This window comes from Lynx canadensis, chromosome A2 (assembly GCF_007474595.2).
Source record: "Lynx canadensis isolate LIC74 chromosome A2, mLynCan4.pri.v2, whole genome shotgun sequence".
Classification (NCBI taxonomy): Eukaryota; Metazoa; Chordata; class Mammalia; order Carnivora; family Felidae; genus Lynx; species Lynx canadensis.
Window position 1 is genome coordinate 17,319,065 of NC_044304.2, and position 25,476 is coordinate 17,344,540.

General features: G+C 45.9%; 1 protein-coding gene across 4 annotated transcripts; it reads right to left on the bottom strand.

Moving 5' to 3' along the window:
• Positions 1-260: 260 nt before the first annotated feature.
• On the bottom strand, positions 261-25,476 carry CDC25A (cell division cycle 25A). 4 transcript variants are annotated; one of them, XM_030306645.1, is made up of 15 exons: positions 25,278-25,476; positions 24,212-24,285; positions 22,822-22,864; positions 22,271-22,307; positions 21,688-21,786; positions 20,000-20,119; positions 17,286-17,420; positions 16,710-16,784; positions 11,012-11,185; positions 6,623-6,721; positions 5,058-5,120; positions 4,864-4,962; positions 4,050-4,180; positions 2,411-2,522; positions 261-2,204 (listed from the first exon to the last, which is right to left on the bottom strand). In XM_030306645.1, exons 1-15 carry the CDS (start codon positions 25,445-25,447, stop codon positions 2,064-2,066), a joined length of 1,572 nt encoding a protein of 523 aa, XP_030162505.1. In that variant the 5' UTR covers positions 25,448-25,476; the 3' UTR covers positions 261-2,063. The 4 variants fall into 4 exon arrangements, with proteins under 4 accessions (XP_030162505.1, XP_030162504.1, XP_030162507.1 ...); XM_030306644.1 differs by having other exon boundaries at positions 21,688-21,789; XM_030306647.1 differs by lacking the exon at positions 20,000-20,119.

The following is a 25,476-nucleotide window of genomic DNA, read 5'->3' on the forward strand; positions in this document are numbered from 1 at the left end:
GCTCAGGCAAGCTTTGTTATGTGCTGTGCCTTTCATCTTGCAAATCAATCTGAATGACAAGTTTTTGGAGTCAGGGTAGCAACTAGAGATCATTCTGGCCATCTCTGAAATCATGGCACATGGGAGTCCTTTGGCCTCTTGAGGAAATATGGCTGCTCCCCCCCACCCCCCCGCCCCCACTGGTTTTAGTCAAGTATGGTCCCAGAACCTTGAAGGGAATCGCAATTCTCTTTAAATCCATCAAGAACTATGTAGAGAGCATGGGTTCAGGATTGTTTTTATTTTCAGAGCCTGCAACAGTTGGTCAGCAATGCTAGCTAAGCTGGTACAATCTGAAGGCCATCCCACCTCCTTTTCTAGGCATTCAACCAACAGAATCCCTATAAACAAGATTAGAGACCAACTGAGATGTGTCTCAATGTGTGGTGAGAGGGGGAAGAGGCCTTCCTCTCTCCTCCTGTTCCCCTCCTCCCCACTTACTTTTTCTAACAAGATTGTTTTATAGCCAAATACAACTCAAACCCAGAAGAGCAACCAGCTGTCTCCATTATGACTGCTTCCCTCCCCACTTCCAGAGCAGGAAGTGAAGAGGGGAGACTGGCACTTGTGTGTAAGAAAAACCTGGCTATGCCCCAACAGAGCAGAGATGGTGAGGAGGCTGGTGCCTGTGGGTGGGCATATGCAGGAACCAAATATGCATGTCCAGCATCAACCAACTCAGCTCCAGCTCCTTGGATAGGAGGTGTTCCTTTGAGACGCCCATTTCCATGGGGTTAGATGAGGGGGCAACGAGTGATGAGCCATCACTCCCTGTCCCTCAAATTCAAACATGATAAACTCAAAGTTTTACCTTCAAAATCTACCACGCTGCCTCCTGAGAGACACATTCTATATGGTCATCTGCATGCCAGCACCCACATCCCTCTCCTAATGCGCAGGGCTTCCAGCCCATCTCTTCATCCTTGGGTGGCCCAGCCAACACTGATTTGATACTCCTTGACTCATAAAATGACTATTTTTAGAAAATTAAAAGCTATTCAAGAGTATCAGTAATAGAAGACACTCGGTGTACGCTCCCATCCCCCATCCCAGAGCCCCCCCACCCTGCCGCCCCTAGTCTAGGACACCTACACTACCACGTTCCAACACTGACCTGGGGGTGGCCCCATGGAAGCTGCCTGAAGTGCTTTCCTGTGACTCCTATACCAGCCAATGTCACAGGGAACTGGGGTGAGGAAGAACACGGTGCCCCCCCCACCCCCACCCATAGATCTCAGTGGCCTTCGAGGTAGGTCTGGGAGGTTTAGCTTATGTCCTATGGCCAAGTCCGAGTCCAGTGCCTGCTCCCACCAGCGCCTCAGTCCTTGGCTTTAAATAGCAGCAGCCCAGTTCCACAGTGCCTCCTGGGGTGACAGAGCTCCTACTTCTGTCCCTCAACACAAGTTTGCCTCTTCTCCCCCATCTTTTTTTTTTTTTTTTTTTTAAAGCAGAGGTAGTCCCTGGGATGATAAAACCCTACCTAGAATGGCAGTATTGTGACTTAAAGAAGCAGTTAAATAAAAGTCTCCAGGAGTTAAAAAAAAAAAAAAAAAAAAAAAATTAAAGTGATTGACGAAGTTGAATAAATTAAAGATACGGGTTATCCCACAGAGACCATCCCCCTTCCCAGGCTGTCTTTGGTATTTGGCCAGCAGCATTTCCACTCGAGTTCCTTCTCCTTCTCCTACCCCTCCTCTCACGAGAGAGGACAGTGCCCAATAAGGCCCCAGGCCGTTCGTCCAACGGTGGGGGGGAGGAGTCAGAACTTCTTGGCTTGGTGCTTGGAACTGTGCTGTATGGCGAGTGACAGCCTTGGCAAACAGTCCTGAGGCAGTGAACGTCTTACGGGGACAGAAGAGGCGCTGCCAGCAGGAACCCTGGGAGTGCGGGACCGGGTGAGGCGTGCAAGCCCCAGGCCCTTTCTCCACACTTGTTGGCCCCTTTGCTCAAGTTTCTCTGCAGCAAAGAGGGAAGAGGTGGCGTGGAGGGGAGGCTCTGGCTGCCGCGGTCTGGCCCCGCCACCCTCACAGCTTCTTCAGACGGCTGTACATCTCCCGTTTGCTCTTTTCCCCCGCCCAGGTCCGGCTCTTGGTGCGGAACTTCTTCAGGTCTTCTTTGAAGTCCTCATGGTGCATGGGCCGGTAGCTGGGGGGCTCACAGTGAGACTGCAGACAAGAGAGGATGATCAGGGGGTGCCTGTCTCATGCTGTTAAGCCAGCTCCCCGCATCTGTGCAGCAGCTTCTAGGGCCCGTGTTGTCGTGCGCAGCAAATCCCCAGATCCCCGGCAAGAAACAGCCATGACGACCAGACAGATCCAGCTGTCCAACCTGGGTAAGGGGTGGACCGTGCTCTCCAGGGACCTCAGCTTACCTGGCATTTCAGGAAGAACTCCTTGTACCCGCCCTTCAGGACATACAGCTCAGGGTAGTGGAGTTTGGGGTACTCGTTACCAAGCCGATCTCTCTCCCTCACGTACCGGCACCTATCGAGAAGGAAGGCCACAGCAGGGTTAGCTCTTCTGATAAAGAGACAACAGACGTGAGACAACAGCACAGTGACAGCAGCGGTGCAGTAGGACTCCTTACACACGTCTTCCCAACTTCACGTTCATTCTTGGAAACAATCAGTGTTGAGCTGTGAGCTACTGGCCACGTGTGATGGTGAAGATTTCACGGGTGGTGGAAGGTAGACGGTCTCTCCCCAACTGCCCTTTCTCCAAGTGAAACAGACCTACTGCCCAGCCCCCATTCCAGTGTCCTCCCCGCCACCACCTGCACTTCCTGTGCAGTGACAGCACCTGAGCCAGCTTCCCACTGCATTCTCCACTCTTGCCACACCCCCAGACAACTTGCCCAGGGTCCCTTCCTCAACTCCCATCTCAGCTGGTGGCTTTTTTCCTATAGCTTTTAAGTAGGCTGCGCTTGCTCTGTCTAGGACACCTGCCTGCACCCTATACTCTTCCCCAATACCCTCACATGGCCAGTGGCTCCTTCCCACCCACCCCTTGGTACCCTGTCCCTGCTGCTCTCCCCTCTCTCCACTCCGCCTGCTTACTTTGGCCCCACGGCTGTTCCTCCAACCTGCCCTGGAGCGCCCACTTCTCGTCATGTCTCTGAAGTACCTCTAACACATGGAGTAGCTGACAGACATATTTGCCTCCCGCTCCCTCTGAAATGCAAGTTCCCTGAAGGCAGGGTTTTTTGTTCTCCAACATTTTGCTGTTCTCCCCAGTAACCAGAACACTAACCAGCACATGAGAGGCAATAGTTAGTATCTGTAGAGTGAATAATCCCACTTGTGAAGGAACATCAGTCCTCACTCAAATCCCACTTCTTGTGACCACGGTTTTGTGCTAAACGCAGGGCAAGTCCTTGTCCTTAGGAGGTAGATGGGGAGATGGTCATGTAAGCCAAGTTCCTGGTGTAGTTGTTTATGTGTGGTTGTATGTGTACTAATGTGGCACAACATTAGCCACTGGGAAAATCAGGTGAAGCACGTGCAGAAAAACGGCCTGACTTTTGAACCAGTTCAAAATAAAAAGACTGCACAAGAACCCAGGCCTGTGGGCTGGCAAGAAGTCTACCTTGGCCCATCCTAGTCAAGGCTGCAGTCGCCCTGCCCCAGCCCCCACCCCCTCTCTGGCTGTCCCTGTCTGTCCTTCCAGTAGGACCATGCTAGCCTCAGAGACAAGGTTGGGCCGAATAAGGCCAAAAGCCCTTGGCAACTGCCAGGTCAAGCCTAAAAAGCCACACTCAAGAAAGCTGTTCATCAAATCAACAAACTGCCCAATAGGTAAGAATGTGGGAAAACATTTGCTACACATGAATTTGAACTTTTAAAAAACTGAACATTTACGCATCATGTGTGTAGGCTGAGGCATGGAAATGACTTGGGACGTGCGAGAAGGCCCTTGGTGTGAAGTATGCCGCCAGTGTGAGCCATCCACTGCCTCATCCCACAAAAGCACTGTGGGCCCATGCCCCAGAGCCCAGTTCCATGCAGCACTCACATGCGAGGGCCTCGCTCGGAAGAGAACTCGCAGTGGAACACGACAATGACACGCTTGCCGTCAGTAGGAACGATGGGCTTCTTGAGCAAGAAGTCTTCTACCTCCTCTTCCATGTGCAAGTTTACCGCACCCTGTGAAGAAGGCATAGAGACTCTTGGCACCTGCGTGTATCATACTTGCCGGATTGATTCTGTGACAGTCATCTGTAATCGGGACCCTAGAATTCTGTTATGACTATGGTGGGCTTGAGAAAGATTTATGAATTTGGGACTTTCAAAAGCCATTAAGACAGTGACAAACACTACTGTTGTATTAATGTACCCCATTACTAGATTTCAACACTAGTTTATTGGTTAAAAGATTAAATTGGCATAACCAGTTAACTTCTTCCCTGGAAAGTGTGTCCCAACACCAGCCCTCCACCAGGCAGCTTAATTCAACTACAAACTGAGAGGCATCGCTAAGCCCGGCATAGACTGGGACATGTCACCAGAGGCTGGCTTCTGGTCAAAAGCCCTTTGGTGCTTAGGCCTGACTTAGAAATCAGTGGTACCACCTGTGATGGTGAAGGTGTAAGACACAGGACAGAGAACATTTACTGTACAAGGTAGTGGAGAGTAGTCCAGGCCAGGGAATATTCTCCAGTGCACCAGGAGTCAAGGCTGCTTGAAAACGTCCTCAGAACCAGCACATTAGCCAGTAAGCTTCTAGGTGTCATGTCACCACCCCACTTTTAAAATCACAGATCCTGTCAGGGCTCCTTCTACGCCTCCCATGATAGCAGGGCTCACCAGTAAGCCTCAGGAACCCATACCTTGATGTGGCCTCCCTCATATTCATACGGATACCGGCAGTCAATGATAACAAATTCTTTAATGAGGTTGGCAAACTTGCCATTCAAAACAGATGCCATCTGTGGGGAGAAAGCCCAGGAGAATCAACTTTGGCTGCCAGGAACAGCTAGATTCAAATACTTCATGGGTGACAGGATCCAAAAAGGGGACTTACAATTTCTGGAGAGATGTATTTTAAATCCTGATGCTTCCCAGCAACCGTATGAAAGAGATAACCCTTAAAAAAAAAAGAGAGAGAGAGAGACTTAGCAAATCTGAAAGCCTATAAATGCAACATTTATATTGCTTGCCTGCCTGATAAGACGCAGCTTTATAAACAAACCTTAATCTAATAGTATAGGCAAGTTACTCATCTAGGCACTTCATTAACATCCTGACATTTCATTTTCAAACACACCTACAAGGTGTATTATCCTCACTGTCAAATGTAAAGCCGAGCCAATATGTAAAGCTGGCTTCACTACTAGCTAGTAAGCCAAACGTAAATACAGAAATCTCAGGTAATTTCCTTCCTCCCTGCTTTTGTCAGGAACCTTCATCTCCATAGCCAACTGTGAGGAACATGGTGTTGGGCACTGGAAATGGGAAAAATAGGAGACCTGGCCTGGCCTTGAGGGGAAAGATGGGCACATCAGCAATTACTCACTAGGGCAAGTGGCTGAACCAAGAGCTCACCCATCCCCATGGCCATATGCAAGGTCATTATGACAAACATAACCAACAGCTTCAATTCAAGTGGAAGGTTCCAGCAATGAGGACACACCCAGTCTTTGCTTACTCTTCCTTTCAGATTAGAACTATCTCCTATTTTTGACCCCCTATGTGTCCCTATTCCTTCAACACTCACCTGGCTGAAATATGAAATATGGCCCAGACTCATACCTTCCCTAGTCTTCTAGACGAGACAACCTCCCTTTATTTCTCCAAGGCTGCTTGCATTGCACGGACATGCACTTCAATTTCCCGTGTCATATGTGGCACAGCAGGTCTTACTGACCACATGGGAAGTTGTGTGAGGGAAGAACTGGGTCTCATTTTGGAATCTTTACCTAACACATAACATCAAGTGCTTCAACAAATGTTAGCTAAACTAATGAGTAAGAAATTGATCGGGTAGCCTTTACATCTTCTGTGGCTTAGCAAGCTGCTGACATGTTCTCTGTTCCACCCTCATGTTTCACCACAGCTCAAAGGCAGCCAACTCATTTACACAGCAAATTCATACATATCAGGCCATCAGCAGATCTTCCTCCCTACTTCCCCGGGGGCCTTCTCCCTCAAAGGCTATGCTTCTTTGGACAATGGAGAAATTCAGTCTCAACCTTGGACCTTTTAAGATAACCTTTTGATATACAGATGTGTAGTGTGGCTATAGGTTTATTCCTGCTTCTTTGTACTTTGCTGCACGACTATTTTTATAATCAGAAACACAGTTCCCAAAGAGCCTGGCCTTTGGGTTGGAGTCCAGGTGGCTGGTAGGTGGCTTCCTACTTCCTCTGATCAGTACCAGTAAGGTCTATAGTCCCACAGAGACCAAGATACATCTGATCATGTGTTTGTTTCTTATCTTTAAAAATTTCAAACTGTGTCTCTTGGGGGACACTGTAAGAGCCACCCAAGAGAGGAGAAAGACTGGGGGGGGGGGGGGAATTCTAGGAAACAACCCAAAGCCTAAATCACATAACCAGAGCAGCTCTCCTTGCATCTGCCTAGAATTACCTTGGAGAAGTCTCCTATAAGGTCCCTTGGGTCATTATCCAAAATGTTCTCAATGGTCCCTTTTGGGGAAGATGCCAGGGATAAAGACGGATGTAGAATCTGTAACAAATCAAAGGTGGAAAATGAGGCCAGGGTTCTGAATAGGACTTCTGAAAACTTTCACCTAGAACATGTCACTGGGAGGAGGGTGACATGTACATGTCTATATTTAGCAAATAAAATATTTTTATTTGATTGAATCTGGACTAAAAAAAGGGAGCATGGGTCACTGACTTAGGTCTCCTATTATTTCAGTGTCTAACTGAAGTGCTCTGAAATTAAGTTTTTCTTCTTCCCCACCTTTTTAAAAAGGGGAATTAAAATTAAGGCTAAATCTAAAATAAATTTCTTAGCTCTATCCACTGAGAAGCTCTAGACGTGCAGTGAACATTCCTACAGGACACTATGGTCTCCAAATACTATTTTCCACTAAAAGAAACCAGGGCTTGGGGGTGCCTGGATGTCTCAGTTGGTAGAGTATGCCACTCTTAAAAAATTTCTTTTTCTTTAACATTTATTTATTTTTTTTTTTTTTTAATTTTTTTTTCAACGTTTATTTATTTTTGGGACAGAGAGAGACAGAGCATGAACGGGGGAGGGGCAGAGAGACAGGGAGACACAGAATCGGAAACAGGCTCCAGGCTCTGAGCCATCAGCCCAGAGCCCGAGACGCGGGGCTCGAACTCGCGGACCGCGAGATCGTGACCTGGCTGAAGTCGGACGCTTAACCGACTGCGCCACCCAGGCGCCCCATCTTTAACATTTATTTTTGAGAGACAGAGAGACAAAGCACAAGCAGGTAAGGGGCAGAGAGAAAGGGAGACATAGAATCTGAAGCAGGCTCCAGGCTATGAGCTGTCAGCACAGAGCCCGATGTGGGGCTCAAACCCATGAACCACGAGATCAAAGTCAGACGTTTAACCGACTGAGCCACCCAGGCGCCCTTAGAGTATGCCACTCTTGATCTTGGGGTTGTAAGTTCAAGCCCCATGTTGGGTGTAGATATTACTTAAAAAAGGTGAGGGGGAGAGGGAAAAAAGAGGCACCAAACATAAATAAAAAAGACTGATTAATTGAAATACATTTAAAAATCAAGAAATTCTTTTCATCAAAAGAACAGTATTAAGAGAAAAGGCAGGCGGGCACTGGAGTGGCTCAGTTGGTTAAGCTATGGACTTCGGCTCAGGTCATGATTTCACGGTTTGGGAATTCAAGCCCTACATTGGGCTCCATGCTGACAGCATGAAGCTTATTTGGGATTCTCTCTCTCCCTCTCCCCTGCTCCTGCTTGCTCACTTTCTCTAAATATACAAATAAATACATTCTTTTTATTCCTGAATATTGACAGGTATATAAACCAGAAGCTTTCTGGAAGGCAATTTGCTAGCATGTATAAAATGCAAAGTTCCATAAATGTTCCTGCACTTTAACCTAGAATTCTACTTTTTTTAAAAAAAAAGAGTTTAGGGGCGCCTGGGTGGTGCAGTCGGTTAAGCGTCCGACTTCAGCCAGGTCACGATCTCGCGGTCCGTGAGTTCGAGCCCCGCGTCAGGCTCTGGGCTGATGGCTCAGAGCCTGGAGCCTGTTTCTGATTCTGTGTCTCCCTCTCTCTCTGCCCCTCCCCTGTTCATGCTCTGTCTCTCTCTGTCCCAAAAATAAATAAACGTTGAAAAAAAAAAATTTTATAAAAAAAAAAAAAAAAAGAGTTTAGGGGCGCCTGGGTGGCGCAGTCGGTTAAGCGTCCGACTTCAGCCAGGTCACGATCTCGCAGTCCGTGAGTTCGAGCCCCGCGTCGGGCTCTGGGCTGATGGCTCAGAGCCTGGAGCCTGTTTCCGATTCTGTGTCTCCCTCTCTCTCTGCCCCTCCCCCGTTCATGCTCTGTCTCTCTCTGTCCCAAAAATAAATAAATGTTGAAAAAAAAAATTAAAAAAAAAAAAGAGTTTATTTTTAAAGAGACAGAGTGCAAGCAGGGGAGAGGGGGGGGGGGGGGGGAGAGAGAGAGAGAGAGAGAGAGAGAGAGAGAGAGAAAGAATCTTAAGCAGACTCCACACTCAGTATGGATCCCCATGCAGGGCTTGACCCTGGAATCATGACCTGAGCCAAAATCAAAAGTTGGACACTGAACAAACTGAGCCACCCAGGCATCCCAAATTCCACTTTTAATTAGAAAAAGTAAAATGTTCATCAAGTATTAGGTAACTAAGGCAGATTATAAAATGTAAGATGCCAGCCCTAGGTGTTTCCATGGCTGTCATCTAGTAGACCTTTTAAGAGTAGTGTTTATTCAAACCTTTTCATGCTGCAGAAAACACGGGCAATTCTCCAGGTTATTTTACAATGTTTAATATCAAACCTCAATACCAAAACCTGATATAAGGATAGTATAATGAAGGAAAACTACACATACATAAAAGCAATTCTAAATAAGCCAAACATGACATTTCATGAAGAATAGTTTTAAAATCAGGAAAACTATGAATACAAGCCAAAATATATAAACAAGTTAATAAAAATGGAGCAATCATGGGCGTGCCTGGGTGGTTCAGTCAGCTGAGCATCTGACTCTTGGTTTCTGAGACTGAGCCCTGAGGCTCAGTGCTGACTGCCTGGAGCCTGCTTGGGATTCTCTCTCTCAGTCCCTCCCTCACTTGCGCAAGTGTGTGCACGCTCACTCTCTCCCTCTCAAAAAAGTGCTCTGGGGCGCCTAGGGGACTCAGCTGGTTAAGTGCCCAGCTCTTTGATTTTGGCTCAGGTCATGATCTCGTGGTTGGTGGGTTCAAGCCCATATCACACTCCATGCTGACAGTGCAGAGCCTGCTTAGGATTCTCTCTCTTCCTCTCTCACTGCCCTTCCCCTGCTGGTGCTCTCTCTCTCTCTCTCAAGATAAAACTTTAAAATGAATGAATGAATGTCCCAAGTGCTTTAAAAATAAATAAAAATAATTACATTTGTGTACTCACCTACAGGGAAGTTCATGATATATTAGTAAAGCTCCAAAATAACATGAAAGCAAACCATAACTATGAGCAATTGACTTGAGTAGAGATGATGAAAGTTTTATAAAAACTAAACTTTTACTAGGTCATGATAAGTCTGAATTAAAAGAAAGGAATTAAAATATTTAGAGATACAATAAAAAACACTACAGGGGCGCCTGGATGGCTCAGTCGGTTAAGGTTCCAACTTCAGCTTAGGTCATGATCTTTACGGCTTGTGAGTTCGAGCCCTGCATAGGGCTGGCTCTATGCTGATATCTCGGAGCCTGGAGCCTGCTTCAGATTCTGTGTCTCCCTCTCTCTGCCTCTCCCCCACTTACACTCTGTCTCTCTCTCCTTCAAAATAAATAAGCATTAAACAATGAAAAACAGTACAAAGTTGTGAGACAAACATAAGTAGTAGAAAATGTATAGTTCCAAGCAGATCAGGAGATGGCAGGAGCAAGCCCAAAGAAACAAGAAGCCTTTAGGAAAACCTGTTCTCCTTAGCCAAAGGACTAGAAAGAGGGCAGCCTATCAAGACAGAAAACATTTTACTTTTAAAAATGTTTACCTGTTTTTTATTTATTTTTGCGAGAAGGAGAGAAGGAAAGGGAAAGAGAGCACAAGGCAGAGAGAGAAGAAAAGGATCCGAAGCAGAATCTGTGCTGAGGGCAGGGAGCCCACTATGGGGCTCGAACTCACGAACTGTGAGATCATGACCTGAGCCAAAGTCGCACGCTTAACCGACTGAGCCACTCAGACGCCCCTAGACAGAAAACTTTTAGACTACTGTAGCCAAACACCAAAGAAAAAATGATGGCCCTACACCATGCCTGGTCAGCAAGTGGGGAGCTTAGACTTGCAACTCTTGCCCAGCTGTAATTAAGTGCCCCACCTCCACTCCACTGGGGTGGTCTAGTGAGGAACTTGAACTCCCACTCCTACCCACAATAACCAGGCCACCCTATGTGTCAAGGGAAGCTGTGCTAGGGAACATGAACTTCTACTCCTATCATCCCCACAGTATCAGAGTCCCGCTAAAACAGAAAATTTACATAGACCAGTCTTACAATACCCAAAATATACAGGATACAACTGAAAAGTCATTCGTCATACCGAGAACCAGGAAAATCTCAACTTGAATAGGAAAAGATAATCAACAGAAGCCAACACCACAACACAGATGTTGGAATAATCTGACAAGGATTTTAAAGCAGCTGTCATAAAAATGCTTCAACAGCCAATTAGCAACCTGCTTGAAACAAACGGAAAATTCGAAGTCTTGGCAAAGAAAAAGAGCCAAATGGAAATTTCAGAATTGAAAAATTCAGTATCATTGTCCTTGAGCAAAAAGGCACCTGCAAAACTAACCTCCTGGGGCTTCTCTGGACTAGCTGCTTCTTCAGGACTGGCCGCAGCCATGCTCTTTCTCCGCTTTGTATTTCCAGATGGGTACTCCTCTTGAGATCGTTCTGGTCTTTTTAACACCGACCGGGTGACAGAGCTACATGTGGAAGAAGAGTCAAACAGCTTGCATCGATTGCCCTAGTGGGGGAAAAAAAAGAGACCCATCTTCCATTAAAACCCGCTCACTTGAATGGTAAAGAGAATGGGCCGAGGGCTTTCTGGGATGGTTTAAAATCCACCCTAAATTAGGTAACAGACACTGTCCATTCATCTAGTCCCAGCACTCTTGTAGGGCCTAGCACATACTAGACATTGAATACCTGGTGCTCAATGAATACAAACTGAGTTGACATCATATGGAGAGGAGGAAGACAATCCATGCCCTTTTTCTAAAGCTCACTGTCTACAAAGGGTCCTAAGAGTCACGTAACTATCACCTTTCGGTTGGGAACACCTTTTGATTTGCCTCTTCCCCTCTATTTTATTACTTGCACCTTGCTTGGTTTTTTATTTTTAAAGTTAGAGAGAGAGAGAGAGAGAGAGAGAGAGAGAGAGAGAGAGAGAGAGAGAGAATCCCAAGTAGGTTTCATGAAATCATGACCTGAGCTGAAATCAAGAGGATGCTTATCAACTCAGCCACCCAGGTGCCCCAGCAGTCAACAGGTTTTAATTCCCCACCTAAATCCAGAAAAGGTGTGAGGTAGTTAGACTATGCTAGAAAACAGAGTCAATAAGGTGTTAAAATAGTGCTAAGGGTATAAATCTGTAGGGAGCAGGGGTGCACAGAGGAGCAAGTGCCCTCAAAATTGTGTTCAAAAGTCCTTTCCACTTGGTCTAAGACTAATTTCCCAGAATCCAAGGGCAGCCAATCTGACCAACAGTAGGGATAGTCTAAACTTATCTGTAGGTTCATGACTCAGTGTGCCTTGGCCCAGCTTTTCCTTCCATGCAGAATCTCTTTATGCCCCAGTAAGCCGCTCCTTTCCAAGATGATACTAAAATTTCAATGACGCTTCTTTGAAATGTTCTGGTCAATAATCTGCAGCAGAGTGTGCCACTCCCATGCCAGCTCTCTCGGAGACCAAGGATTTTCTCCTAACTTTGCTGAAGTCTATTTTAAAGGGATATTTTCAGAAAAGCAAGACCAGAGATTTTCTTTTTAATGTTTATTTTTGAGAGACAGAGACTGAGCATGAGTTGGGGAGGGGCAGAGAGAGAGGGAAACACAGAATCCAAACAGGCTCCAGGCTCTGAGCTGTCAGCACAGGGTCTGATGCAGGGCTTGAACTCACAAGCCGTGAAATACTGACCTGAGCTAAAGTTGGACACTTAACCGACCAAGCCACCCAAGCACCGCCAGAGTTTTTAAAGCTCATTTTGTAAAACAGAGTGCAAGTGGGGAGGGGCAGAGACAGGAGAGAGAGAGAGAATCCAAACCAGGTCCCACGCTATCATCACAGAGCCTGACGTGGGGCTCGATCCCATGAACCGTGAAATCATGACCTGAGCCAAAAAAATCAAGTCGGATGCTGCTCAACCGACTGAGCCACCCAAGCACCGCCAGACATTATTTATTTACTTTTACATTTTTATTTAGTTTTAAGAGAAAGAGAGAGACAGAGTACAAGTGGGGGGAGGGGCAGAGAGAGAATGAGACACAGAATCCGAAGCAGGCTCCAGGCTCTGAGCTGTCAGCACAGAGCCCAACGTGGGGCTCGAACTCACGAACGGTGAGATCATGACCTGAGCCCAAGTTGGACGCTTAAGCGACTGAGCCACTCAGGCGTCCCAGAGATTTTTTTTTTTTTAACCTAGAAGAGCTGGGAGCATTTTGGGGAAGAGAATCCACTGCTTTCAACAGAGTCTCAAAGGAAATTGTGAACTCATCCAGGGCGGACACCACGATTCCAATATAGCTCCAGCAACTGTGAGTCTGCAGTAACTGTTTGTGTTATGCTAGATGATACGGATGATATGGAATATAAATAAATGAGAAAGACCTAAAAGAAACCCAAAAAACAAAACACCTCAAGGCACCTGGGTTGCTCAGGGGTTAAGTATCTGACTCATGATTTCAGTTCAGGTCATGATCTCGGGGTCCTGGGTTGAGCCTTGTGTTAGGGCCCATGCTGGGCGTGGAGCCTACTTAATATATATATATCCCCCAACCCTCTCTCTCTAAAAAAAAAAAAGAAAGAAAGAAAGAAAGAAAAGCCTTTATAAAGATATTTAAAAAGATACTTGAAAAGTCTTTTTCATTCAAACTACCTGGATGTTAGAGCTAGAAACAAATGTGGTCTCTCCTCCTAATCAACACTCATTTTACAAATTGGGAAACATACAGATAAACAAAAATGCATCACTCAAGGTCTCCATTTGTGGGTAGCTCAGGTGGGGTCTAAACCCCAGATCCCTAAGTCCTATCATTCCCTTTGACCTATGGCTGTACTCACGTAAGGTAGCATGATTGAGGGCACATCTATACCAAAACAAATGCTATGGAGAAGACAGGAGACAGCAGATTCCATACCCCCCGGGTGCTTAAACACACAGAGAAACACCCAACAAAGCAAGGAATAATTTTAAGACTGTCTCTCACACTGAAAACTTTGGTGTCATTCTCATGACTTCTCCTTTACCACTACTGCACCTAAATACCACCCATTCCTAATTTGCAAAGATTTGTTCAATCTGTTCCTTCCTCTCCCCATGATTCAGAGAAAGTCTTCAGCATTTTGTTGAATAATCACAACAGGCTCCTAAAGCACCCTGTTTGTGGGGCACCTGGGTAGCTCAGTCGGTTAAGCGTCTGACTTCGGCTCAGGTCATGATCTCATGGTTCGTGGGTTCAAGCCCTGCACCAGCTCTGTGCTCACAGCTCAGAGCCTGGAGCCTGCTGCGGATTCTGTGTCTGCCTCTCTCTCTGCTCCTCCCCCACTCATGCTCTCTCTCAAAAATAAATAAACATTAGGGGCGCCTGGGTGGCGCAGTCGGTTAAGCGTCCGACTTCAGCCAGGTCACGATCTCGCGGTCCGTGAGTTCGAGCCCCGCGTCGGGCTCTGGGCTGATGGCTCAGAGCCTGGAGCCTGTTTCCGATTCTGTGTCTCCCTCTCTCTCTGCCCCTCCCCCGTTCATGCTCTGTCTCTCTCTGTCCCAAAAAAATAAATAAACGTTGAAATACAGTGTAAATTCCCAAATATTTAACATAGAAAGCATGTATGAGCTTGTCTACAGGAGCCAATTGTGCCTTTAAAAAAAAAAAAATAAATAAATAAATAAACATTAAAAAAAAAAAAATAAAGCACCCTGTTTGTAACTGACCCCTCCTCCCTTCTGGTTAACAGAGTCACGCTCGAGGAATTCTAGCATTCCTGAGGAAATCCAGCCACACCCCTGACTGGTAGACAACCTCACACCAGCCCACGACACGTGCCCCATTCTCCAGCTTCACAGGGCTACGTGCTACTGCCACAGGTGAACTGCTCTTTCATGAATCAACACACCCTGCTGACAAGTTCCCACACACTCTGAGACCCTGGGCAAACAGGTCCCCTCTGGGGGCTCACCCTTCGACCTGCTCATGGCACACAGGTGGTTGCTCAGTGTATGGCTCTTTCCAGGGTGAGGGACACTCCTGCCCTGGAAGCGTCCACAGTGCCCACCCATTCAATGGGATACATATGGCCACGTGCATGAATTCAACAAGGCCACACACACAGGGTAAGCCGTTGTCCGCCACACCACTGGGTGGCTTCATAACTCCACTGCTATCCCACGATCGAGACGTGGAAAAAGAACCCACTCCTTGCTGTCTTACTGCTTGAAAGTATGAAGTTTTAATATGCAGGCTGAGTTAAACAGAGGTGTAACTGAGGATGACACCGGGCACAAACCCTGTTTAGGACAAGACAATGACATACGGGCTATAAAAATGGCTAATTAAGGACACTACTAGAAGGGAAGTCTCCATGTTAAAGCACAGTCTGAGAGTTCATCTACTGACCCCTCGAATTTCTGGCTGAAGCAAGGTGACCACGGCAAGCTGCCTGCCCCCTCTCAAATCCAGACTGCCTCTCAGAGCAGGTCAAACCGTGAGGGCCAGAGGAGGGCTCAGCTCTGCAAAGATATGAAGCACTGGCCACTTTAGGACCCCGTAACAATAAAGTGGACATCCAAGGATATGCTTAGATCAGTAACAGTTGTAACCAAATTCCTGGCTGGGTCAAAGGCAATTCTAACTTAAGCTAGGCGAGAGAAACCCAAATATCTGTCCTAAATATGAGCTGTGGGGAAGTATACACAGAAGAAACGAAAAAACATAAAAATTATATAAAGCTTCAATTATGTATAGGTAATATTCTCAACACCTTTAAGTTCCAAAATAATCCTAAACTCTATGTGGAAAATACCTGAGGTAAAACAGAATCTTTGAGCAGGAAACAGAGAAAAAGTACTGTTTCAAATGTTTGGCAGACTTCATGCAAATGTTGAAAAGTGTGGACAAAACAAAAGGCTGAGAAAAATGAGAGCCAGCTCCCCCATCTTGCAAACAGGAGCTCTGAGGACCTAAGAGTGCCCACGTAGATGTGTTCCTCAATAGCTCCTGAGGGAGATGCTGTGTTTTGAGGCTAACCACAGCCCCGGCCTGTGGACTCTGCCTCATTCAGGGCCAACCCCCAGACTACTGTACCTGCACTGCACCCACAGCTTAGACCGCCAAAGTGCCATCAATCACTGTCACTTGTGAGGAACCTCAAGCTGCTATTTATTTGTCCTCTGCAACATCCCACCCTGGATGACCCCCTGGCCTTCCCTTCCCATACTGACCTCCCCATACCTTAACTGTGGCTCAAAAACGAACAGCTAGGGGTGCCTGGGTGGTGCAGTCGGTTAAGCGTCCGACTTCAGCCAGGTCACGATCTCACGGTCCGTGAGTTCAAGCCCCGCGTCAGGCTCTGGGCTGATGGCTCAGAGCCTGGAGCCTGTTTCCGATTCTGTGTCTCCCTCTCTCTCTGCCCCTCCCCCGTTCATGCTCTGTCTCTCTCTGTCCCAAAAATAAATAAACGTTGAAAAAAAAATTAAAAAAAAAAAAAAAAAAAAAACAACGAACAGCTACAGGAACCTCACTAGCTCCTACAGTGGCCATCTCACAGCCCCCCTAGCTTCAGATTCTCTGTCTCCCCCTCTCCTCTCTGTCCCTCCCCCGCTCCTGCTTGGTCTCTCTCTTTCAAAAACAAACATTAAAAAAAAAAAATAATGGAACCCCTTAAATTCAGTTTAGCAGATATTTTCCTGAGATCTTAAACTAGAAGTTAAGAGTGGTCACAGCTACAGCAAGAACATTAATTTGACCAAGAATAGCTGGGATGAACTAGAAAGTATAAAAACAAGAACTACATGCATATATATTAGCCAGACTTCCTCACACACCAATGAGGACCAAAAATACTCGAAGAAACAGTGTGCTTTACACCAGAGAACACTAGCGGCTGGTCAAGAGAAAGGTCCACAGACCCAAAGACTGAATCTCAAATGAAACTACTTTTGATTCCTGTGGTGAAGTGGGTAGAAGGATTAGTTTCCATTTAGTCTAGTCGACTCTGTCCGAGGCCTAATTACTCCAGGCTTCCAGGCTCTCTCTGGACACACCAGAACAACTTACAAGGTTTGTAGTTCTTCTCATGACAAGGGGAGCAGTCCAGAGGCTTGCCATGCATGATGGGGTCTCTTCATCATTCTAAAGAAAGAGAAACACTTAAAAGATTCAGTAGAGACTAAGTTTGAATGCTTTAGGTATGATTCTGCCTGAGGAGTATCAGACTCGCCCATAGGAAGCATCTAATGTTCGCTCCTCTTTCCCACTCCCCAATATGTTAAGATCAGAAGAGAATCACATTTCACAATTCAGACATCTGAATGTAGCTAAAAGCATCCCGCTACCCTGAGGGTACTGAGGAGGTAGGCTGTCCCTCTGGCTTGTCCTACACTGTTCTTGTTCCATGTCTCTTGTACAAAATAACTGTCACCTTCTTCAGGGTAAGAAGGAGCCTATCACTCTCTTCTTTTGAAGAACCCTGTCCCCCCTCAGATTTAATTAGACTAGGAGCAGAGTCTCAATAAATCCCCACCAAATGAACAAAAATATCAGCCAGCTCAAGCCCTGGGGAATTGCTGTTGTTTTTCACATCACTTTTCCAGAGTACTTAGTGGAACGGGTAGAAACACACACACACACTACCTTCAGGTTCTCTCCTTCAAGAAGGTCCATGAAGCCATCATCCTCATCAGACAAAGTGGCAGTCACAGGGGACTGGGGCATAAAAAGAGGAATGAAATTCCCTGGCTCGCTGCTCTCTCTTTCATTCGAGGAAAGCTGGAAGACGAATTCACAGCTTGTTAATGATCAGACTTGATTTCCTTGGATGGGTCACTAGATTTTATGAGGAAAACATACTATATTTATTAGAACTAACATTTTGGCAGCTACTAAGCAAAGGATAACATATCCTAAGATGAGAAATGATTTGATGTCTACACATAGTCCTGAGTAGAATCAGGCCTAGGAGCCTTCGCAAAAGACTCTTCCCAGAAGCGATTCACCTTACACTGGGATGTGGGGATGGCCTCTTTTATAAAGGGCAAGGTTTGTTTTATCAGAGGATTGTAATCAGTAAACACGGATCAACATGCAGGTTTTGATATAGTACTGTCACCTGATCCTAGTTCTTTAAACTTGGAATTCAAGTGACAGGTGCTCAGTTTTTAACTAAGGAATTACTGTGTGCCAGAAACAACGATACAATCTTAAGTGTTTACTCCCACTGACGCCTGACAACGCATTAAGCTGAGTTACTCCTTTTCTACTTATTTAACAAACCAGGAAACCAATGCTTGAGAGAGTTTACCCAGATCACACAGCTCACCTGTTTGACTCCAAAGCCCAAGCTTTTCTCCCCGCACATTCTCTGAGAACCATTCCGAGTAAAAATGGGGGTATCTCACTAGGCAACCCTGTTGTTTTTGGGGGAACCCTCCATCATAAAACTAATATATATTTAATATAGAAAATTTAGAAAAAACAACTCATAAATCTACCAGATAGAGATCAGCACTACTAATAACAAACATTGCTGATAGTGAATTATTTCTTTTCCAGGTGCTTCCCAAAGCCAGGAAAAATGTTCAGAGATATATTTTTTTTTTCCCCACAGTAACAAGGCAGTCTCAACTTAAGTCCTACAAAGAATCCTTCAGAAGCCCCAAATCCCTTTGGATAGGACTTCATTAATCCTCAAGTGGCCTTCTGGTTTTTGGACTCAGTCACTCACCCAGGGAGGGATCCTCTCTGCCCCTGGCCTACACTGCTTTGGGCACCAGCTTGCTTCATAAAAGTTCTAGGCTGCCCCTGAGCCTCCACAAGTGCTCCCGAGCACGCCCTGGGCACACCGGCAAGTTCTCAGCTGCCAGAACCAAGAAGCTGGTAACCTTATTGTGGGACAACACACTGAAGGCTCATACTATAATACCAGTATTTGTGACCTGGATTTTCTGGGATCCCCAGTGAAGGTGTGATACAATAAATGACAGACAAGTCATCTATAATGAAGGATGGCCAGGTGACCACAATAAACTCTGATGCTGTGGTCTTCAAGGGCACACTATTTCGTTTTGGATACCCTGTACTTAAAAAAAAAACCTTTTTTTTTAATGTTTATTTTTGAAGGAGAGAGAGACAGCGCGCGAGCAGGGGAGGGGCAGAGAGAGAGGGAGACAAAATCCGAAGCAGGCTCCAGGCCCTCAGCCGTCAGCACAGAGCCCGATGCGGGGCTCGAACCCACAAACCGTGAGATCATGACCTGGGCCAAAGTCAGACGCCTAACTGACTGAGCCACCCAGGCACCCCATGGATACCTTGTACTTAAAGGGTTACCGTGTACTCAGGAATCAGGAGATTCTATTAAATCCTGGTCTTCTATTTATTGGTATCCTTTGGCAAATTACCCGACCTCCCTTAACAGACTTTCCCAATCTGTAAAATGGGCTAACTTCACCTACTTCACACGCTTAGGAAGATTAAGACAAAAACATATGTGAAAATGCTTTGTGCAAATGCTAGACAGAGCAGCAATACTGACTGAACGAACCTGAACTTCAGACCAAAAGCCAGACTGGAAAGCTGTATGCAAGTTCCCAGGAAAACCTGGAAACCAAATGTGGTCATTCTGCTCAAATTTCCTCTCTAGTCTATAGCTATCAGATTGCCAGTAGGGAACTTTGGAAGTAGTGACAGCTTCTGTTTGGCAAATAAGTAACCCTGGGGCAAGTGGTCCCCAATACTATCAAGTAGCCTATAGGCAGTGGGTTCATTGGAATCCATAATAGTTCATTTGAGAGAGAGAGAGAGAGAGAGAGAGAGAGAGCAAGCAGGGGAGAGGGCAAAGGGAGAGAATCCCAAGGAGGCTCCATGCTCAGCAGAGCCTGATGTAGGGCTCAATCCCACACCCTTGGGATCATGACCTTAGCCAAAATCAAGAGCTGGACACTCAACCGACTGAGCCACCCAGGAGTCCCCATAATATTCTTAATAAACCACCTTTGGAAGAAGCCAAGTGCCATCTCCAGACAAAACCACTCTGGAGGCACTGTGAAAGAAAGTTTTAAGCCACATAATCCCACCGTGCACACATACAGAAGAATGACCCAGGATGCCTGTAGATTATTTCCCTAGAACTGACAAGATCAAATATTCCTTGTTCAAGTTCAGTATTTCAAACATACCATCTTTCACTCTGCTTCTGCCTGTCTGCTCTCCAGACAGCAAAAACACCAAAGATGTGACAGTCTAGTTTCAAATGACAAAGACAAGAGCTCTAGTGTCTTTGACTGCAGGTTAAAGAGGGTGCTTTAATTCTTCCCCACCAGGAACTCCCCTGTGAAAGCCAAAGCACATACCATCCAAGCTGGGGCAGAGTTCTGCCTCTGTGTGAAGATATCTTTACCCTCCTCAAGTCCATGAGAGTGCAGGCAGCCACGAGATGCCGGTCTTATTGGCTTCTTAAACTCAAAGGCTTCCTGCAAGACAGCAGAGTCGATATATCTTCCCCTGTCCATGAAAACCAGGGTCTTAGCTGTAGCTTGGGTGAGACAGTCAAGGGAGTAGGCACTGCTCACCTTTGCAACTGCCTCCAAACTAAGGGTTTACCCATTTCTGAGCTAATTCCAACACTGGATCTGTGTCACTAAGAATTTCACAGACTGTCAACAGCTAACTTCTAAAGCAGCATTTTTTTCTCTCACCACAAAGACATAAATATCTGCCAAGTATACAAAACACTGAGTTAATAAGCCAAATCGAATCAACAACTTCCTAAAATCTAAAACGAAGTGTTTCAATATAATTGCCTGTGAGTGGGAGTCAAAACCTTTTACTCTTGGGGCACCTGGGTGGCTCAGTTGGTTAAGTGTCCGACTTCAGCTTAGGTCATGATCTCGCAGTTCATGAGTTTGAGCCCCACGTTGGGCTCTGTGCTGCCAGCACAGAGCCTGCTTCGGTCCTCTGTCCCCACCTCTCTCTGCACCTCCCCAGCTCGTGTGCAAGTGCACTCTCTCAAAAATAAACATTAAAAAATAAATTAAAATGCTTAAAAAAAAAAAACCCTTTTTACTCTAGATTTGAAGGCTTTGTGTTTTCCACCACCTTCCTACAAACATAATTCTTTTTCTTTCCACTTGTAATTATTGTACTTCATACTAAAAGCAATGGAAAATAAAAAAACTGTTTCAGTCAACAACATAAATGAATTTCACATGTTCAATGAAAGCCAGAAGTGACAGAATACATTCTGTATGATTCCATTTACTTCAAGTTTAAAAGCACTTATAATCCCTCTACCCCAAAACAGTCACTTATTAAGCGCTCAGAGCAGTTAACAGCTAATATCAGAGTATTTACACGCCAACACACCACAAAGTACTTTCTATGTATTAACTCATATAACCAGCAACTGCAACCCAATCACTCCATTTTACAGATGAGGAAACTAGACCTTACAGGTTAAGTGATGTGCCTAAGATCATGCAAATTCTTTAACTACCACCTATGTATGCTGTTTACTCCCCAGAACAAAGTTCCAAGCAGGCAACCCTGAGAAAAGCCAAGTTCAGGGGAAAACCAGGCATCAGTACAGCTTTAGTGTGTTCAGTAGAAAGCACTACTAGCCTTTTCCTGAGCTTACAACTCATCCCAGGGTGAGCACAAAGAGGCAAGGCCTGGACAGACCCTTCTAGATAAGCTATTCATGGATATAATTATTCCTAAGGGCTGCCATCTGAGCAACACCTCCCTGCCAGGAGCCATTTTAAATGCTTTATATACATTATCTTATTTAATTCCCATAATACGCTACAAGTTACTGCTACTCGTATTTTACAAAGAAAATGAAGAAGCCAAAAAAGAAGTAATGGGTCAAGGTCATACAGCTAGTAAGCAGGATTCAAATCCAGGTTTCTCTGACTACAAAGATGATGCATGACTTTGGTGAAGGTCTAGTCTCCCAGAAAGCAGCCCAGCCACTTTTTTGTAAGCCACTGACACTTATGGCTTTACCTCTAGCCTAAGTTAGTACATCGATGCCACTCACGTTTTCCTTGTTCTCATCCTGGTCCATCAGCTGAAAGACATCATGGTCAAGAGAATCAGAATGACTCCTCTTCAGGGCTGGGCTACATCCCAAGAGCTTCTGCTGTCAAAATGAAAAAAGACATTAGGGCACATTAAATGAAAATTCAATGGAAATTCAGTTTCAAAAGAAAAAAAAGTGGTGGTGGAGGGGCTAAATCCTCACACACTGCAAGAGGTAACCAAGAAATGTGGCCAGGGTTCCACTTTGCAGTAACACGGGGTAGAAGATCCCACTACATGGCTTTACACCTAACCTTACAAGGTAGGTCTCCAGCCCTTTCAGTAGAGATTGAGGTCCCAAAATATGATTTGCGTAAAAAGAATACTTCCTGGTATTCTTTTTGATAAATACTTTCCTGGTATTCATTTGATAGTAATAAATGAAGGGAAATGCCCATTACTGAGGCTGTTCAGGTAGGGTGTTTTGAGTACTTATGAGACGAAGGAAGAACAATCTTTGCTGTCTAAATTAAGATCACACTAACAGCTAAGGAGACAGATGAATGTCAATTAGCTAAAAATAAAAAAGGGAACTAACTTACAGGTAGGGAATTTATTCTCCTCATGGGATTTCCAAGGCTGCAATGAGATCAGAAGGTAAACAATGAGAATAAAACAAGAGAGGTATTCATATGAGCAGATGCAGTGTCTAGCCTATAGTTTGGGGAAGGGGGCAGACAATCACATTCCCATTTTAGGCAAGATGGAAGAACAGATTTCTGAAGCTGTCCCGTTCTCACAAGCGCCCCCAACATTGGGCTTCTAGGTAAAAAGAACAAGCCCAGGTCTTCTCTTAAAATACCCATGTTCTTTAAGGCTATGATGTCAGAGGGTGAATTAAGGATTTGGGGGAGACTTAAACACCAAAAATTACAGCTAAAATAAAGGAAAGGAAGTTTTAAAAACTGCTGACACAAACTACTCACTCTCTAAAGGCACCAGACTTATTTCTAACATGCAGAAGTCTTAGTAGGGTCAGCTAAATCCAAGGCTCCCATACAGAGCACAACGAATTTCATTAAAAAATTAAGAAAAGTCTTTCCTAACTAACTTTTACTTTCTTAACAAACTTTTAAAAGCAGTGAATACATACTTTTCTTTACTGTCCAAGGGCCCAGGAGAATCCAGACAGAAGCCTGTGGGAAATAACAAAATTTCTCAGGAAATAATACACAAAACACCATTTTGTCATTAAATAAACAAAAACACTACTAGTACTGTTTCTTTGAGCCATCACCCAAGACTCAGGGCTTGGACTTTTGGCAGAATCAAAGTGGCGTCTCTATTTGATTGTCAAAAACTTTCTATTTGCCCCAAGTCTTAACACTTCCACAGTAAACCTACCTATCTCATTTTCCTACTTACAAATACCATCAAGAGAGTAGGTGGGGAGAATTAAATACAACCTTCTAATGTTTGGTTGGTTGTTCGGATAGAGGTTACCCACGTAACTTTGTTTCAACCGTGGAAAGAAGAGGTACCAGTTTTCTGGAAGTTTCGACTTCAAATATTTTATTTTGTCAGATCATATGTGTAATTCGGGGGTTTGGAAAAATACACTTCTCAGTCAGTCATATGACAAACAAAGCAAGTATTCATTGCCTTGAACAAAAGTACACCAAGCAAGGTGCCCATCTCACTGAAGGAAGCAAGGTGGCAAAGACGCTGCTCTCAATACGCCCAGACCCACCAACGCCTGCCTCTCATGATAGCCATGTAACTTTGCAGGAAGTCAAGTGCTAGTTCTGATATTCTCACTTGCCACACTGCCACAAGTAAGAATTCTATCCCTAGTTCCTGGGGCACCTCGGTGGCTCAGTCCAACTCTTGGTTTGAGGTCAGGTCATGATCTCGCGCCGTTCGTGAGTTCAAGCCCTGCATCGGGCTCCGGGCTGACAGTGTGGAGCCTGCTTGGGACTCTCTCTCTCTGCCCCTCCCCCCCCACTCCCTCTGTCTCTCTCAAAATAAATAAATAAACTTAAAACAGAAAAGAATCCTCTCCCTAGTTCCTAAGAAGCCTACATTTTAAGAACTTTGCTCTTGCAGTTCCCTAACCTAAAGCATCTGTGTAACTATAAAACACTGCAGTAACATAAGTTTACGAGTTAGAATAAAATGCACCAGCACATTTCCTCCATAGCAGGCTCACTGAAACAGTTTCATTACACTTCCAATAATTTGACCCTGCATTTCAACCAATACAATTTTCTGATCTTGGTGTTATGGTTCATGGTATGCAACTACTTTACTCACACATCCTCAAGATCAAGCACACACCACCTCCTTGCAGACACTTGTTTCCCCCTGTTGTAAACTACCACAGGGCCTTCTTTGTCCTGCTTTAAGAGTGTTTGTCACTGAATGCCATGACTTTTGTTTATGGTCTGAACTAGTCCCCAATCTAAGTTCTAGGTGAAGCACATATTTCAACAAATTCCAAGTATTGATCCCTACGTGATGAATGTTGAAGACTAAAGGGATACCTGAATCGGTTGACTCAGAGGAGCCCATTCTCTGCAGACTGCCGTTTCTCACCTCCAGCGGCTGTTCACACTCACTGAAAGCAAGAGAAATAACTCTATTTCTAAAACATAATTACAAGGTTACATACAGGAAACAGGCCATGAGGTTAGCAAGTATCCAGGCTAATAACCATCTTGTTCTAGGCCACACCACAGACCCCCACTTTGCCACCCAAAACACCCAGTTAGCACTTGAATATAAATGATGAGAAAGGAGTGAGTAGGCATGGCCTGGGTCACATTGTAGACAAGATGACTATGATGTTGGAATATTTCCTGAAGCGAGAGCATGCGTTCTAGGTACGGTGCTGGGAGCAGGGATGAAAGATCAATTGGACAAGTTACTGCTTTTCAGAGGTTGGAAAACGTACAAGACGTGTGCTTACAGAGAAAATGGGATGTCCAAAACTGAAGTGAAAGCAGCTCCACCAGAAACATCGTGGGATGCACGTTTTGCTAACAAGGAAAAGTCCAGGGAGCTTTTGAGGATGGAAACAGAGTAAAAAGGCCCGGCCTTAGGAACGCATGGGTCGACATCAGGAATGTGCATGGGGTGCAGCATTGGGGGGATTTTGCACGTAGGCCAAGTAAGAAAATGCCATGTCTCTCTGTAGAGAAGGAACAAAGCTCACAGGAAGCCAAGATCCTGCGAGGTAGTTCAGCAAAGGGTGGAAGTGAGCGCCTGAAAGGGTCTGCTTTGCCCCCGTGGGGGTAGATTTCAAAGAGCTTCCCGAGATTGGGACAGAAGCAATCCGAAAGGGGTGGCCAAGCTGGGGAACCCGGGCCGACCCCACCCCCTACCGGGCCCGGCTCGGGGCTGAGGGCGGCCCTGGAGGGTCCGAACGGCCTCTCCCGCCCAACATTCCGCCTGGGGGGAGGGTGCACATGGCTGGCCCCAGCTCAGCGGGGCGGCCCACGAGCGGCGGACAGGTCTCGCCCCTCTCTGGGCCCGTTTCCCGGCCTGATCCCCCCGAGAGCCGTCTGGGAGCCCAGCGGCCTGCGGCAGAGCTCGCCAGTCCCTTCTCACCTGCCCAGCCCCTGCAGCTGGTCCATGGTGACCGTCAAGTTGGTGACAGGCGACAGGCCGCCGCAGGCTGGCGCGCCGAACAGCGCTTTCACGACTGGCTGCGGCGTGGGAGGGGGACTGCAGGCGAAGAGCAGGCGACGGCGGTGCGGGGGCTCCGGGCCCAGTTCCATGGCGGCACCCGGCCTCCCAGGGCTCCCGC

Bases quoted from the DNA above. Each gene is read 5' to 3' on its own strand.
- CDC25A (XM_030306644.1), bottom strand. From the start codon at position 25,447: ATGGAACTGGGCCCGGAGCCCCCGCACCGCCGTCGCCTGCTCTTCGCC. The intron at 21,790-22,270 runs GTAAGTTAGTTC...TCATTTTGACAG, and splicing joins GGAGAATAAATTCCCTACCT to CAGAAGCTCTTGGGATGTAG. The intron at 11,186-16,709 runs GTAAGTTGTTCT...TTCCCCCACTAG, and splicing joins TGAGAAGAACTACAAACCTT to GGCAATCGATGCAAGCTGTT.